This window comes from Sorex araneus, chromosome X (assembly GCF_027595985.1).
Source record: "Sorex araneus isolate mSorAra2 chromosome X, mSorAra2.pri, whole genome shotgun sequence".
NCBI lineage: Eukaryota > Metazoa > Chordata > Mammalia > Eulipotyphla > Soricidae > Sorex > Sorex araneus.
Window position 1 is genome coordinate 80,020,783 of NC_073313.1, and position 16,111 is coordinate 80,036,893.

General features: G+C 41.2%; 1 protein-coding gene across 1 annotated transcript; it reads right to left on the bottom strand.

The window, feature by feature from the left end:
• Positions 1-4,482: 4,482 nt before the first annotated feature.
• Positions 4,483-6,063, bottom strand: LOC101557030 (casein kinase II subunit alpha-like). The gene has a single exon (XM_012935637.2). The coding sequence runs from the start codon at positions 6,061-6,063 to the stop codon at positions 4,483-4,485; it is 1,581 nt and encodes a 526-aa protein (XP_012791091.2).
• Positions 6,064-16,111: the final 10,048 nt, after the last annotated feature.

Consider the following 16,111-nt stretch of genomic DNA (forward strand, 5'->3'; position numbering starts at 1 on the left):
TCCAATTACCTGTATTGGGGTGACAATGGTTTACAACAGAAGGAATCTGTTTCATGGTTATGGTTCACACCTCTCTATATCACTGTTACCACACCAATCCCACTGCCAAAGCACCAGTATCTTTCCACCACAATCCACTGAAACCCCTTTGCCCTTGGCTCTCAGTCCTCACCCTGTCTAGTCATCACAGAACTGCATCAGACCCCAGGTTTTCTTTTTAATTTTAAATTACCTTTTCAAAACCTCCTGCATTCCTCCCTTGCTACTTGTGGAAATCTTAACCTCCCTTCAAATCCCAGGCAAAGAGTCTTTTCTGGCTTCTGTGATTTTATATTGCCAGCTCCACCCCTCAAGAGGTGTTATTTCTAGCATGAAAGGATGAAAGGAAAGGAAACTTCACAGCTCAGCTTCAAAGAGCAGGGCACTGCACTGCACTGTCCTCCCCTTGTTCATCAATTTGCTCAAGCAGGCACCAATAACATCTCCATTGTGAGACTTCTTGTTACTGTTTTTGGCATATCAAATACGCCATGGGTAACTTGCCAGGCTCTGCCGTGCGGGAGGGATACTCTCGGTTGCTTGCTGGGCTCTCCAAGCACTAATCCTTATAATTTCAAGTTCAAACCATAGGTCCACTTCTTTAGAGGAGGTCATTTGCCAAGTAAATTTTGCAAGTGCTCTCAATTTTCCTTTTGTCCATCTTGAACACTGACCAACCTCTTTTGTTTCAACTATCTTTTGTCTACCATGGTGGGAAGAGCACAGAAATACTGCTTGTTGTTAGTTGGCTTGTACATTCACAGTGAGCAATGTCTTTGGAAGATTTTTCTAACGTTAGCACTATTCTGATCTCCAGAATGTTCGTTTTTGGCATGGGGACATATTGTATAGTCAGATTTATGCCATAGCTTATAGTATCTTACCGTGATGTGCAAAGTATATATCGTAGTTTCAATTCAGTCAAAATGCTCTCCCTAAACACCATGTATTTTTTGAACTTACGAACTTGCTGTACTATAATATTTTCAGTTTAAGAAATGCTGTAATTGTGATATGTAAGACTATAAGGCCCGACTTCTAGAAACCCTAGAAGCAACATTTACTTACTATAAGCTGTTCACCAGCCACATAAGATATCATGGTATAAGCTCTTCACTTTGCTCCTGTGTGATAAATGAGGAACCAAATACCCCATAAAATGCTCTTAAAACCCCAGCTCATGATTTTATGAGCTTTGCCTAATTTCAGTGCAGTTGTAGGAATAAACCTCCTTTTTTCCCACCATAAAACTCAGTGTGCCAAGGGGTGGGTGAGGAAGGGCAGTTAGAACAATGAAGGGATCATTATGACAATGATAGTGAGAGATGATCACTCTGGGTAAGAACTGGATGCTAAAATGCATGATAGCTTTTTAGTAACAGTATTGCAAATCACAATGTCTAAACGGGAAAAAAATGGCCCAGATGGAGCCCCGGCGACAATGAGCAGCAACTAACATGGCTCCGGGATGCGGGACTGGGACAGCTCCGAACCACACGGCCGCTAATGCGGCTGCACGACCTTTTCTAAAAACTGAAAACATACAATCTTTTATTGCCATCCAACATGTCTGCCTGCTGGAGGAAAATCTCCAAATAATGATAGTGAGATCCCTGTTGAAAATTGAATGTAATCAAAGTAAGGAAAGAGTAAAGTGAAAAATGTCTGCCACATAGGCAGAGGGGGAGTGGGCGGGGGGTATGCGGGGGTTTGGTGGTGGATCAAATATGAAAACTTTGCAACTGTATCTCAGTGATTCAATAAAAAATAAAATTAAAAATATAAAAAAAGAATAAAAAATAAAAATAAATAAAAATAAAAGGGAAAAAATGGAAAAGTGTCAGTTATAGAGGCACGATGGAGACACATGAGGGAAACTGGGAACATTGGTGTAGGGTAATGGACACTGGTGAATGGATGGGTGCTTGAACATGACTGAAAGTCATTCATGAACAACTTTGTAACTTATGATGATTCAATGAATTTAAAAAATGTAAAAGGAATAAAAACAACTAAGTATGCTTACTAAATGAACTCTGGCTACGATACCTTCCTACTGTAGCAATGTCGTCCCATTGTTCATCGATTTTCTTGAGCAGGCACCAGTAACGTCTCCATTGTGAGACTTGTTACTGTTTTTGGCATATCAAATATGCCACGGGTAGCTTGCCAGGCTCTGCCATGCGGGCGGGATACTCTCGGTAGCTTGCCGGGCTCTCTGAGAGGGGCGGAAGAATCAAACCCAGATCGGCTGTGTGCAAGGCAAACGCCCTACTCGCTACCTTCCTACTATGACGGGTAATTCCTGAGTCTACTTGAGTGCCCAAAGGTTGTCCAGATTTCAAAGAACACATTTCTGGAGAAGCACGGAAATATTTGCAAAGGAATTTTTTGGATAAGATTGACACTTGAATTGGTGGTTTTTTAAGGACCTTTGCTATCCCAAATATAGGTGGGCATTATCCAATCCAATGAGGCCCCAGATAATAAAATCAGTCAGAGAAGGAATTCCTTCCTCCCCCTACCCCATCCCCACCAGCATTTTCCTGTCTCAGCCTTAGCCTTGAAACCCAATCTTATCTTGCCCTCACGTTGGAATGTAAACAAGTGGCCCACCTGCTTCTTAGTCCTCTAGACTGAAACTGAATGACACCTCCAAATTGCCTGACTCCTAGGTTCCAGTTAGGAGATCAAAGAAATTCTCATATCCTCCACAGGTGGACAAATCCAATTCCATATAAAATTTCCTTTCCTAACAGGATAATCACTGTAAAATAAAGAAACTGGATTACCCAGCATCCTGCCTTATAGCTTTAAACTCTGGTACTTATGTTCAGGTCACAACTGGACTTAGTTCTATGCCATGATGATGCAGCAGAATCAGATTGGGATTTTACAGTCAGTCACTTTGGGTATTTTGCTTTTTGTTTTGGGGCAATACCCAGCACTGTTCGGGGCTTTTCCCTGGCACTCCGCTCTGGAATGACTCCTTAAAGTGCTCAGGGGATCATATGGGGTGGAGTGATCAAAGCCAGGACAGCCGTATGTAATGTAAGCACCTTACGCTCCATACCATCTTACCAGTTAATATATTTGGGACAGTTTCTGTGATCACCACTAAATAAAGGGCAAGTAAACTGTGTCATAGATTTTTTCATAAGTTTTTGCTTCCATAACGTTTTTTCCTTTCCTGGAATATTATACTATTAGGATTGCTGTCCAACTGAAAAGCAGTGTCCGAATGTTTTATTATAGATGTGAGCTCTGGGTTCTTTTTTGAAATCTCTTGCACTTGCATTTTATTTGGTGTTTGAATTGAAGAGTCAAGAAAATATGTAAATTATCATTTTCACTAAATCTTTGGGCTCTATTAGTAAATATATATCAGACAGAGTATTAGTAAATGCAATTTCTCTCAGGTTAAAGACCTGAGTGATAAATTTTTGTGACTTGATATGCAGGGGGGTTGCTCTCATTTAAATGAATATGGTTTCAAAAAGCAAATGGTGCCCACTCTCCTCTTCTCCTCCATTAAGTGTTCAGATGTGGCACCTGAGATGATGTGCTGGAGTCCAGTTAGCAACAATATGAGATCTTTTTCTTTCAGTGTCTGGTTTCTCCTATCTTTAACCAACCTCAGTGGAGGCAAATCTCACCATGTTTCCAAACACAAAACATAGTTAACTACCGATGAATCAGAACCAAAGTAACCAAAGTAACTTTTAAAACTTTTATATCAAGGCACTGCAATTTACAAAGTTATTCAGGTATGAGTTTCAGTTAGGGAATGTTATGATAACCAATATCATCACAAAAAACTTCTTTAAATAGATGATTCCACACTACTGCAGATAAAAATAAGGACCTGAGGATGGAGAGACAAAGAAAATCAATTGGTTAGTTTTTTAAAAATTGTTTAATTGGCATGCATGCACAAATGACAGTATGAACAGTACTTCTGAAGTACTTCTCCCTCTCCCCACCTGGCTGAAGCGTCATTAAGAAAGAACAAAAATCTTCTAATTTGCAGCATTATAGATGGAACTACAGGATATGAGGCTAAGTAAAGTCAGTCATTAAAAAAAGGATAGATACAGAATGATCTCTGTCATGTGTGGAACTTAAACACGGCAAGGCAGAAATAAAAATGACAAAGGCAACAAACCTGAAAAACTGATCCCCAAGATTAAGTTGGTGGAATATATGAAGAGAGGAGTGTTGGGGTACTTAGGGACTGAAGGAGGTGGATACATTGTTGATGGATGTGGTATTGGAATCATGTGTACAAGAAATAATCATTAACAGTATTGTTAATACTGATATACTGTTATACTGATATACTGTAAAGCACAGAATATCAATGAAACAGTTTTTAAATAAAAATTTTGAAGAGAGCTGACTTCCCTACCTACCTCTACCTGAGCATCACGAGACAAAGTGTGGTTACTCCTGCGCATCGGATGAAGATGGAGCAGGATTCTCAGGGGCGGTGGGATCATCAATCACTGTTGAACCAGTCATGGATCCAGAGCGTGAAGGGAAAGATGCTAAAGTCTCTGGCAGAGTGGCATCAGCAGGCAGAGTGGCATCAGTGGGCAGAGTGGTATCAGTTGGCAGAGTGGTGTCAGTAGGCAGAGTGGCATCAGTGGGCAGAGTGACATCAGCGAGCAGAGTGGTGTCAGTTGGCAGAGTGGTATCAGTAGGCAGAGTGGTGTCAATGGGCAGAGTGGTATCAGCGGGCAGAGTGGCATCAGCAGGCAAAGTGGCATCAGTGAGCAGAGTGGCATCAGTGAGCAGAGTGGAATCAGCGAGCAGAGTGGTATCAGTTGGCAAAGTGGCGTCAGCAGGCAGAGTGGCATTAGCGGGCAGAGTGATGTCAGCGAGCAGAGTGGTGTCAGTTGGCAGAGTGGTGTCACTGGGCAGAGTGGTGTCAGCGGGCAGGGTGACATCAGCGGGCAGAGTGGTGTCAGTAGTTGCAGGCATACTGCTTTCCAGACCACTAGTTTCACCAAGTCCTTGAGCCTGGTCACTTACAATCGTTGAGAAATAGGGGTGTACCATGGCTTCTCTGGCGGTAAGCCTTAACTGAGGGTCATATTGTAGCACCCTATCCAGGAAATCAAAGGCTTCTGGGCTGACAAGGTGATCGTTTTCATTGCGGACAAAGTGATGCCAACGAATACGGGAATGCTTGCCCACGATTACTTGAAGATGTTTATCTATCTTTATCTTGTATTTCTTAATGTACTCATAAAAACGGCTTGTTCCTAGAATGGTGACTATCTTCGCCAACTGATCATTATCATCACGACCACGAAAAAACGGCTCCCTGTGAAAGATCATGCTTGCCAGGATACACCCCAGGCTCCACATGTCCAAACTATAATCATACATCTCATAATCGACCAGCAGCTCAGGGCCTTTGAAATATCTTGTAACAACTTGAGTACTATACTCCTCACCAGGATGGTAAAATTCCGACAATCCCCAGTCAATTATCCATAGCTTTCTTTTCTCATGATCAATCATGATGTTTTCAGGTTTGAGATCTCGGTGCATAATTCCCATGCTATGACAGTAATCCAGAGCTTTCAGAGTCTCATAGGTGTAAAACCGTACATCATAGTCTGTTAATTTCTGGTACAACTTCTTGTGGTGAGTGTTGTTTATATATTCAAAAACCAAGCCAGGGGTTCCTGACTCATGATTTTTCACAACGTCTGTCAAAGTTATGATGTTAGGACCACCTCGCAAATTCTCCAAAATCTTTATTTCACGCTTGACTTTCTCCTCTAGGATTGGGCTGAGGAGTTTAACAACAAACTTTTCATTTGTTGAGAGTTTGACAGCTTCAAATACTTCACTATAGCTTCCGTGGCCAATTCTTTTTCCCAGATCGTAGTCATCTAGATTCCCCCAGTGCACCACATGTGACTCATAATCCCAGTATTTTCTGGGTTGATGTGCATTAACATCTGCATAAACTCTAGCCCTGCTTGACAAGGGTAGGGACACATCAGACATATTGGTAGACAAAGATAAAGCTGATGGTTGCAGGTCTGTCCGTCACAGTGTTTAGACGCACTTTAGATCTTGCTTCAGACTTTTCTTCAGACTTGTTATCTCCTATAAGAAAAAAATGAGATAATCAACTCTTTAATATCTGATTTGCAGAATTAGTCTACTCTTTCACTGTATGTACTAATAATCATTAGGTGGCATTAAATCCCTAGCTGTGTCTTGTGGCCTGCTGAGTATTATCAGGTGGGACCCCTCTCTGTGGTAGAAGCTGCAGTGGATGCTGCTGCTCTCCCCTCTCCTCTACAGTGTGACTGCTGCAGAATAAAAGGAGACACACTGTAGGGAAATCAGCCTCAGAGACCAACTTGAGGCTGGCATTTTTGTTCCACCTTTACTTTAAATCACGCCCATATATTGTCAGGGTGTGTGGGAAAAAGAACAATTTAGCACGAACCTAACATTCTTGAAAGATACTGACAATTTACATGAGCCGCATATGTATCCATTGAACATGTCCCAATCCTTACTACTACTGGCTGTAAATGACTATTGCTTTCTGTGTCTCTGAATCCTAGTCAGTAAAAAATGATTTGCTAAGGTAAAGCAAACCTGAGGTCGCTGTGCTCTTCTGTGAGTTAAGATAAAGCATTAGGTTAGGTGTTGGAATCGACTAAGCTTACAGTTGCAATGAACATTATGTTATTTTATAATCCTCAGGCCTGTTTTCTGTATCATGTATCTGTTAAATTTTGGAGCATACCACCTGTTCATCACAGTCTGCATTAATATGCTCCCTGTTGATCCTTTTCTACTTAACATTCATGAAAGACACAAAAGCCACATATGAAACACCTTGTCCAGTTTACTAACAGTTTGTTACACCACATGGGTAACTTCATCCATGCTAAAGTCTATGTTAATTTACAGATGGACACTTGCACCACTTCATGCATATGTCCTCTACCAAATATACCTGTTTTCAAATTTAACACAAGGGTCAAATTTAAAATCAGTGCATAAGTAGAAATTTAAGAACTACATAGAAAATGTGAAAACACTGAAGAATCATGAATACTCAGCAGCTAGGGCATTAAAACAATTCAATGTGATTGGTGGGAAATACATTATTTGAATATTTAACTGTGCACTATTTCAGCTATAAAATATTTAAATTTTTCTCTAAACATGTTAATTCTATATTACTTCAAAGATACATAAATTTTAAACACAAATTGCATATTTCTAGTATTTATATCTGAATAATATTCTGAAAATCACTGTATTCTTATGTATCTTCTAAAGAGTCATTCCTTTAGAGGCTGAGTACTTTCTTTGATATGGGATGTCTGGGCTCAATTCTAGTCCTACTTATTGCTCCAAGTACTGCCGGGAGAAACCCTCTAGCATAGACAGGCCTCTGAGCTCCTCAGGATATGTCCCTCCCCCCAAAAATAAACAAGACAAACAAAAGCAGATTTATCCCTTTTGTTTGTTGTAGCCATGAATGACTATTAAATTGTTTCTTGCTTTGGATTTTAAGGGTTTGCTCACAAGAAGACAACCAGAAGAAAGGCCTAAGGAGTTTTGAGTAGAGCAGGATCTAAGTGGTGCAGGTGTTGCTTTAGGTGCCTAATTTATGGTATCCCTGCAATGTCTGAGTTGCACTCACATGAGGTTACTGTATGTCTGGTTGTCACGCCTGCCCATACTGTAGCACTGTCGTAGCACTGTCGTCCCGTTGTTCATCGATTTGCTCGACCGGGCACCAGTAACGTCTCTATTGTGAGACTTGTTGTTACTGTTTTTGGCATATCGAATACACCATGGGTAGCTTGCTGGGCTCTCCGAGTGGGGTGAAGAATCGAACCCGGGTCAGCCGCGTGCAAGGCAAATGCCTACTCACTGTGCTATTGCTCCAGCAATTACTGCCCATAATAAATCTCAAGAAAGAAGCAGCTGGGTTCACTGATATGGACAGTTAATCTATTTCAAAGGAACTGGTGTATGGAATTGAGAAGCAAAGTCCCTTCCGAACACAGTGTTAGATAATTCTATACCCACTGGCAAGGGATGAAACTGGATTTATTTCTCACACCTTACACAAAAGTTCTTTGCAGGTTGACTACTAGCCTGCCTGGGCATTACTCAGTAATCCATTAAGAACACTGAAATTGGAAGAGAGCAACAAGCTGCAGAAATGTCTCCGGAACCCATGCCAGGCTGTCTCACCTAGGGCAACCTGGGAGGAGCAGGTGAGTCCCTCCACCTACCACAACAGAGCCCCGGCAGTCACAAACCTCCAGAACCCAATCGCTACCCTCAACTAACAGCTGATCTCCACAGTCTCAGATGAGCCTCATCCATGAGTGAATCTGCCAAAAAACTTCAATATGCAGGGTCTGTGACTAAAACCTCCAGGATCACAGAGTCAGGAATGGGAAAACTCCTGAGCCTGGCAGTCATGCCCATGAATTGCTTCTGGAATCATATAAGCTCATTGACAGTCATGATACAGAGACTCACAAATAAATCTCGAAAGAGAGCAACAGACATCAGATACGCTTCTGGACCCCAAAGCCACCATCTAGTTAAAAATTAACTCCAGCTATTTAAAATTATAGAATCCTCATAGTCTACATCACTGATGTACCAAGAGTAGCACACCATATTTGATGGGGTGTAAAGGAGAAGGCAACAAATCTCTCTCTCTCGCTCGCTCTCTCGCTCTCACTCTTTCAGCTTCTTGGAAGAAACTTCATTTTGTTTTTCATCATTGGCAGCATGGGTGAAATGCAGAACAAAGCTATTGTTTTCTTTGTGTTTTACACATGGAGGGCCATTGAAATTTTCAGGTGGGTGAAAGTGCCAGGCTCAGGCTGGGATGCAGCCCCCTTTCTGAGAAGGGTCGCTGCAGCAGCCTGTGGAAATCCTGCTTGGTTCAGGATAAGAGTTTTAGCCACGCCTCCACTCTGCAAGTGGGAGGAAGAGCTCTTTAGAAGCCTGTCCTGGTCTCCACTATGGCAGCCCCTCTCTGGGGAGCACCAAGGAAAACCCAGAAAAAGAAGGCATGTCTCCCACTGCTAGATTGTGTGGTCTTGTTGGAGACAGAGGGCGAGTTCACGTGGGAAAATTCTGGACAGGGCAGAAGCAACATGGATACATGGAGTAACAGAAGTTGGGTCGAACTAGTTCAGCCAGTTTTCCAGGAGGAAGGATAAACACTAATTTTCTACTACAGGATTGCTGATCCGTCAGCTCTTGTTTCATTCTCATTTGTCAGTTGAAGGAACATCTTAAAAATAATAGATCCAAAGTGGTAGGCCTGATGCTAACAGCACTGCATATGTACAACAGTAATATTGGCATGATTATTAAAAAAATTAAAATACATAGACTGAAATAGAGCCAATGTAAGCCTTTTTTACCACATCTGGCAGTGCTGGGGACCATATATGGTGCAGGGGTTTTACCTGGATTAGTGGCAGGCAAGGCAACAACCTACCTTCTAAATGGCCCTGACTTTAATTTATTTTATTACATAGAAATTCTCGCTGTACAATATATAAATCAGTTTCACTATATTTTTGAAACTTAATATTAATTGAGAAGAAACACATTTATTATGCCACCTCTTTTAAAATAATGTCTTATGGCAATCTTTTGTATACTTGAATATTTTTTTTCTGGAGAGATGTCACAGGGACCAACTATATGTGGTGCCAGGATATGAATCATTGTTACAGCCACAACTTCAGCAGAAGAAGTGCCTTGACCTCCAGACTGTCTCTCCAGCCCCTGTGTCCTTACTTTTGGTAGTTTATTCTAATACTTGGATAGTTTATTTTTGATAGCTGATTCCCTGATGGGTAGGGCATTCACTTTGCACACGGCCAACCTGGGTTTGATTCCTCCATCCCTCTCCGAGAGCCTGGCAAGCTACCGAGAGTATCTCACCCACATGGTAGGACCTGGCAAACTATCCATGGTGTATTCGATATGCCAAAAACAGTAACAAGAAGTCTCACAATGGAGATGTTACAGGTGCCCGCTAGAGCAAATCGATGAGCAACGGGATGACAGTGATACAGTGATACAGTGCTATATATATGCACTAGTGCACAAGGCTCAACCTGTAACAACACATTAGTAATATCTTATACAAAGGCTTAATGGCTCCAGGGTGAGATACAACAATCTTCACACTCTTTCCTCTAAGAAAACTTTTTTGGATCATTTTTAGTGGATTATTCATAACAGGCAATACAAAATAAAATTTTTAGGTCCTGCCTAAAAATTCTGCAGGCTTTGGGGGCTGGGAAATTTTGAAATAATGGATGTGTGAAGGTGTGATAATGCTGGTATTGGTGTTGGAATACTGAATATAATAAATTATTGCAAACAATTTTATAAAATAAAGCTTTAAAAAATAACAATATGAAAATATGGGCATAACAGTTTGGACATGCATCTCAGAAGTGTATATAGTGATTTCACTCCAGTGGCAAACAAAACAAAAATAAAAATAAAGGGATATTAATCTCAAAAGTTCTTGCATGGTTTAAGAAACTCAGGCTGGGGCTGGAGCAATAGCACAGTGGGTAGGGCATTTGCCTTGCACGTGGCTGACATGGGTTGGAATTCCAGCATCCCATATGGTCCCCCGAGCACTGCCAGGAGTAATTTCTGAGGGCATGAGCCAGGAGTAACCCCTGTGCATCACTGGGTGTGACCCAAATAGCAAAAAAAGAAAATGAAAAGAAATTCAGGCTAATAATAAAAAAATGTCCTGACATCAAAAACTTTGATATCAGGCATAAGATGAAAGGTCCAAGGTATATATAAAACTCATTCATAAAGCTCAACAATGGAAAAACTGCGTGAACTCATCAAAAATTGTGAGAACTAGTGAACAAGCCCTCCACAAAGAGACATATGGATCCCCAACAGGCACTTAACAAAGTAACCATCATATTTATATTTAAGGACATGCAAATAAAAACAGCAGTAAGACATCATCACACACCACTAGGAATGGCATTTACTTAAAGACAGGAAAGATCTTTTGTCAGTGGGATGTGGTGAAAAAATGTACTAGACTTTTATCTTGTTAAGCCTTGCTCTAAAACAATATGGCGATTTCTCAGCAAAGAAAGACTAGGGCTAGCATAGACCCAGTGATTCCACTACTCAAAATCTCTCCCTAAATCACAAAAATATTACGTAAAAACAAAGGTTTTACACCAATATATTCACTGCAGCACTAAGTACAAGAGATAGAACTGCACTAAGTACAATAAACAGTACATTTAGTACAACACAGTATAACTGAAGGCCAACCAATGGACAGGAAATAAGAAGGGTTGGGGGTATCTGATGAAAAGTGTATCAGCCTGTTGTCTGTTTAAGCCTTTATAGAAAAATTTTAAATATGGTCATCTCAGTAAAGGAAGCAAAGAGCTTGCATAGGACAAGGTGTTTCCACTTTTCAACAACTACCCCCAAATCACAAGAACATTACTTCAGAGTCAAAATGTTCACACCTATCTTCACTGCAGCAGTTAGTACAAGTGTAAACAACCCAGATGAACTACATATGAATGGATAAAGAATTTGTTTACAAGTATAAACAACCCAGATCAGCTATAGAAGAATGGATAAAGAATTTGTCACATATATATACACTTCTGTGTGCATGTTATACACACAATACTATACTAAACAGAGAAAAGATAAAAATCACTTGATTGGGTGCAAGTTAGGTGGAACTGTGGGGCATTTATTTAAGTGCATTTATTTCATTTATTTATTTAGAGGGAGAAGCACAAATACTGATTTTTGAGTCTCATCTATAGTGAACAGAGAAACCGAACTGAGAATTGGCAGTATCCAATGATGATAAAAAGCATTGATCTCGGATTTCAAAACTGAAAATGCCAATCAAACAGTGATTTGTTGGGGGTGGGGTAATTTCAGGCCAATCCATGGAACAAAGGGACATTGTGTAGGTGCTTGGGTCTTTTGGTGAAGGAGAGTGTGGATAATTCTGTACATCAGTAGTATAAATGTTAAAACTATTTGAAAGATATCATCTAGTGGGTAATAACGAAAATGGTTATTTAAAATAAAATAAGCCAGAGAAAGCAGTGTATAAAGAACTTGCCTTGCACATAACAGGCCCTGATACAGTCCTCAGCAATGCATATGGAAACCCACTCCCGAGCACTACCAGAAGTGATCCCTGAGCCCAGAGTCAGGAATATGCCACGAGCACCACTAGATGTGGTTATAATAAAAAATACAATGCATAAAATGGAATAAAATAAGAAGTCAAATAAATATAAAAGCTAAACTAAAGCAGCACACCTAAATCTTGTGACAATGTATGTGCTCTCTCTCTACATATATACATATATACATATATCTCTCACTGATATTCTCAGGTATAGTCAACCTGTGAAATAAATGGCAAACTAGATATCAAAAGAGTTTTATAATAAAAATAAGAAATTTTAGGTGAGTTGGCAGCCTGAGGACAGATAAATGGCTTCAAACACAAACACCCACATACAGAAAAAATTGTCTTGATCTGTGAGAATAAATGAAAACTTTTATCTGAGATTTTATGAGGAGACTACACCTAGATTTCACCGAGTGGATTCAAAACAGACAGTAGATTTGTTTTGTTTGGCAGCATGGTACTGGAACAAAGGCAGAGTCGCAGACCAATGGAACAGGGTGGAAAATCCCTACACACGACCTCAAATCAAATGTATAATCATCTAATCTTTGATAAGGGAGCAAGAGATGTGAAGTGGAGTAAGGAAAGCCTCTTAAACAAATGGTGCTGGCACAACTGGACAAACGCATGCAAAAGAATGGGCTTAGACCTCGACCCTGACACCATGCACTAAAGTCAGATCAAAATGGATTAAAGACCTCAACATCAGACCACAAACCATACGATACATTGAAGACAAGGTCGGCAAAACTGTCCAGGATGTTGAAGATAACTGTATCTTCAAAGCTGACATGCAACTGGCCAACCAAGTGGAAATAGAGATAAACAAATGGGACTACATTAAGCTAAAAAGCTTCTGCACCGCAAAAGATACAGTGACCAGAATACCAAGACAATCTACAGAATGGGAAAGGATATTCACCCAATACCTATCAGATAAGGGGTTGATATCAAGGGTATATAAAGCACTGGTTGAACTCTACAAGAAGAAAACATCCAACCCCATCAGAAAATGGGGCGAAAAAATGAACAGAAACTTTCCCAAGGAAGAGATACGAATGGCCAAAAGGCACAAGAAAAAGTGCTCTACATCACTAATCATCAGGGAGATGCAGATCAAAACAACCATGAGATACCACCTCACACCACAGAGACTAGCACACATCCAAAAGAACAAAAGCAACCACTGTTGGAGAGGATGTGGGGATAAAGGGAACCTTCTACTCTGCTGGTGAGAATGCCGAATGGTTCAGCCCTTTTGGAAAACAATATGGATGATTCTAAAAAAACTAGAAATAGAGCTCCCATTTGACCCAGCAATACCACTCCTGGGAATATATCCCAGAGAAGCAAAAAAAGTATAGTCTAAATGACATCTGCACTTATATGTTCATCGCAGCACTAATTACAATAGCCAGAATCTGGAAAACCCCAAGTGCCCTAGAACAGATGACTGGTTGAAGAAACTTTGGTACATCTATACAATGGAATACTATGCAATCGTTAGAAAAAATGAGGTCATGAACTTTGCATATAAGTGGATCAGCATGGAAAGTATCATGCTAAGTGAAATGAGTCAGAGAGAGAGAGACAGACATAGAAAGATTGCACTCATCTGTGGAATATAGAATAACAAAGTAGGAAACTAACACCTAAAAATAGTAGAAATAAGTACCAGGAGGTTGACTCCATGGCTTGGAAGCTGGCCTCACATTCTGGGGAGAGGGCAGCTCAGACAGAGAAGGGAACACCAAGTAAAATGTGGTTGGAGACCACACAGGGGATGGTGATGCGTTCTGAATGTAGACTAGAGACTGAACACAATGGCCACTCAACACCCCTATTGCAAACCACAATACCTAATTAGAGAGAGAGAACAAAAGGAAATGCCCTGCTACAGTGGCAGGGTGGGGTGTGGGGAAATGGGATTGGGGGGGGGGTGGGAGGGATGCTGGGTTTATTGGTGGTGGACAATGGGCACTGGTGAAGGGATGGGTTCTCGAACACTGTATGAGGGAAACATGAACACGAAAATGTGTAAATCTGTAACTGTACCCTCAAGGTGATTCACTAATTAAAAATAAATAAATTCAAAAAACATTTTTTTGGGGGGGCACATCCTGCTGTGCTCAGAGCTTACAGATGGCTTTGTGCTTATATATCACCCCTGGCAGTGCTAAAAGAAACATGCGGTGCCGAGGATGGAACCCAAGTCAGCCTCATGCAAGGCAGGAGCCCTGTCTGTTGTGCTGTATTCTCTCTCTGTTCCAGACATCGAATTTTTGCGTATCACAGTAAAATCACAGTGTACAGGACAGATACAGAGAAACAGACAATGTTTTACAATGTGGCAGAAGAGCAACAAGTCAAATAAACGATGTTTGATAACAATCCAGTCCATACCAAAACACTTATTTTTAATATTTTTAAATATTTTAAAAATATTTTTAATATTTTTTGTTTGGGGCTCAAATACAGCAATGCTCAGTTATTACTCAGGACACTGCACTGAGGAATTTACTCCTGGCGGTGCTAAGAGGACCATATCAGATGCTGGGAATCAACACAAGTCAGCCTCATGCAAGGCAAGTGCCCACTTGCTGTACTATCACTCTAGCCCCTCTGTGTCAAAACTTTTTGGTTTGTTTTTGTTTTTTGGAACCACACTCAGCGAATCTCAGGGACTACACCTGGATCTACACTCAGGCATCATTCCTGGTGGTGCTGGGTGCACCACATGGGATACCAGGGATCAAACCCAGATTTGCCATATGCAAGGCTATCACCTTACCCACTATATTATCTGGCCCCCATACCAAAACTCTTAACAACCAGGCATATAAAGAATAAGCAACTCCAGAATTTACAGGAATAATTGTATGACAAATAAAATAATAAGACAAAATAAGACAAAAGTCATCTCTTAATGAAACAAATAAAAACAGTAAAAGGACATTTATATAGGCCATGGTTACCCAGCTTTATTCTCATTTATATATTTTACTATTTTTTTAATTTGGGGCACCTCCTGTTAGTGCTCAGGACTTAATCCTGTCTATGCACAAGGATCACTTCTTCTTGATAGTTCAGAGGGCTATATGTGATGCCGCGGATAGAATTCAGGTTGGCCACGCGAAAGGAAAGCATCTAACCCACCTTACAATCGCTCTGGTCCTCCCATCTTTACTTTTAACATGTGCAGATGAACATACAAAATCCAGAAGCCGTTCACTGAGAAGACAGTAGAATAAAACCAAGATTTAGCGAATGAAATGCCGGGCGGTAAAACCTTCCCCCAATGCTATTCATCACATGTGGATGGGACACTGGGTATGGAGTATACCGGAAGAGCCCTCGTCACCCAAGAGACACTTGCTCTCACAGACACCCGCCCTTCACTCATTTTCTAGATCTCAAACCATAACACAATACAAACCAGAATCAAGACTTACAAGAATGAAAAGGCACATCCCTGAAAGACCAGAAGAAAACACAACAGTCGACCCCGGGGTGGCTGCTGGTCCTTCTGCGTTAGCAGATCTGATGCCCACTTTCTTCTCTGAATTCGCGACGACTCCTCGGACCCTCCTCCCCTCCTCTCCCAGTAGCTGATAGGGCTGAGAGACAGCGAAGGAGGAATGGCGGTTCCTGTCCCGAGACTGTCGGCACAGAAAATGGCCGCCCTGCCGCCCCGCCTCCCACACGCAGGCCGGAAGTGATGCTCAAAGCCCCGAGGGCGCCTGAGCGGGCGCGGGAGGAGGTACGGCCCCCAAAGCCCAAAGAAACACAAAACCCTCACGCTGAGAAGGGCAT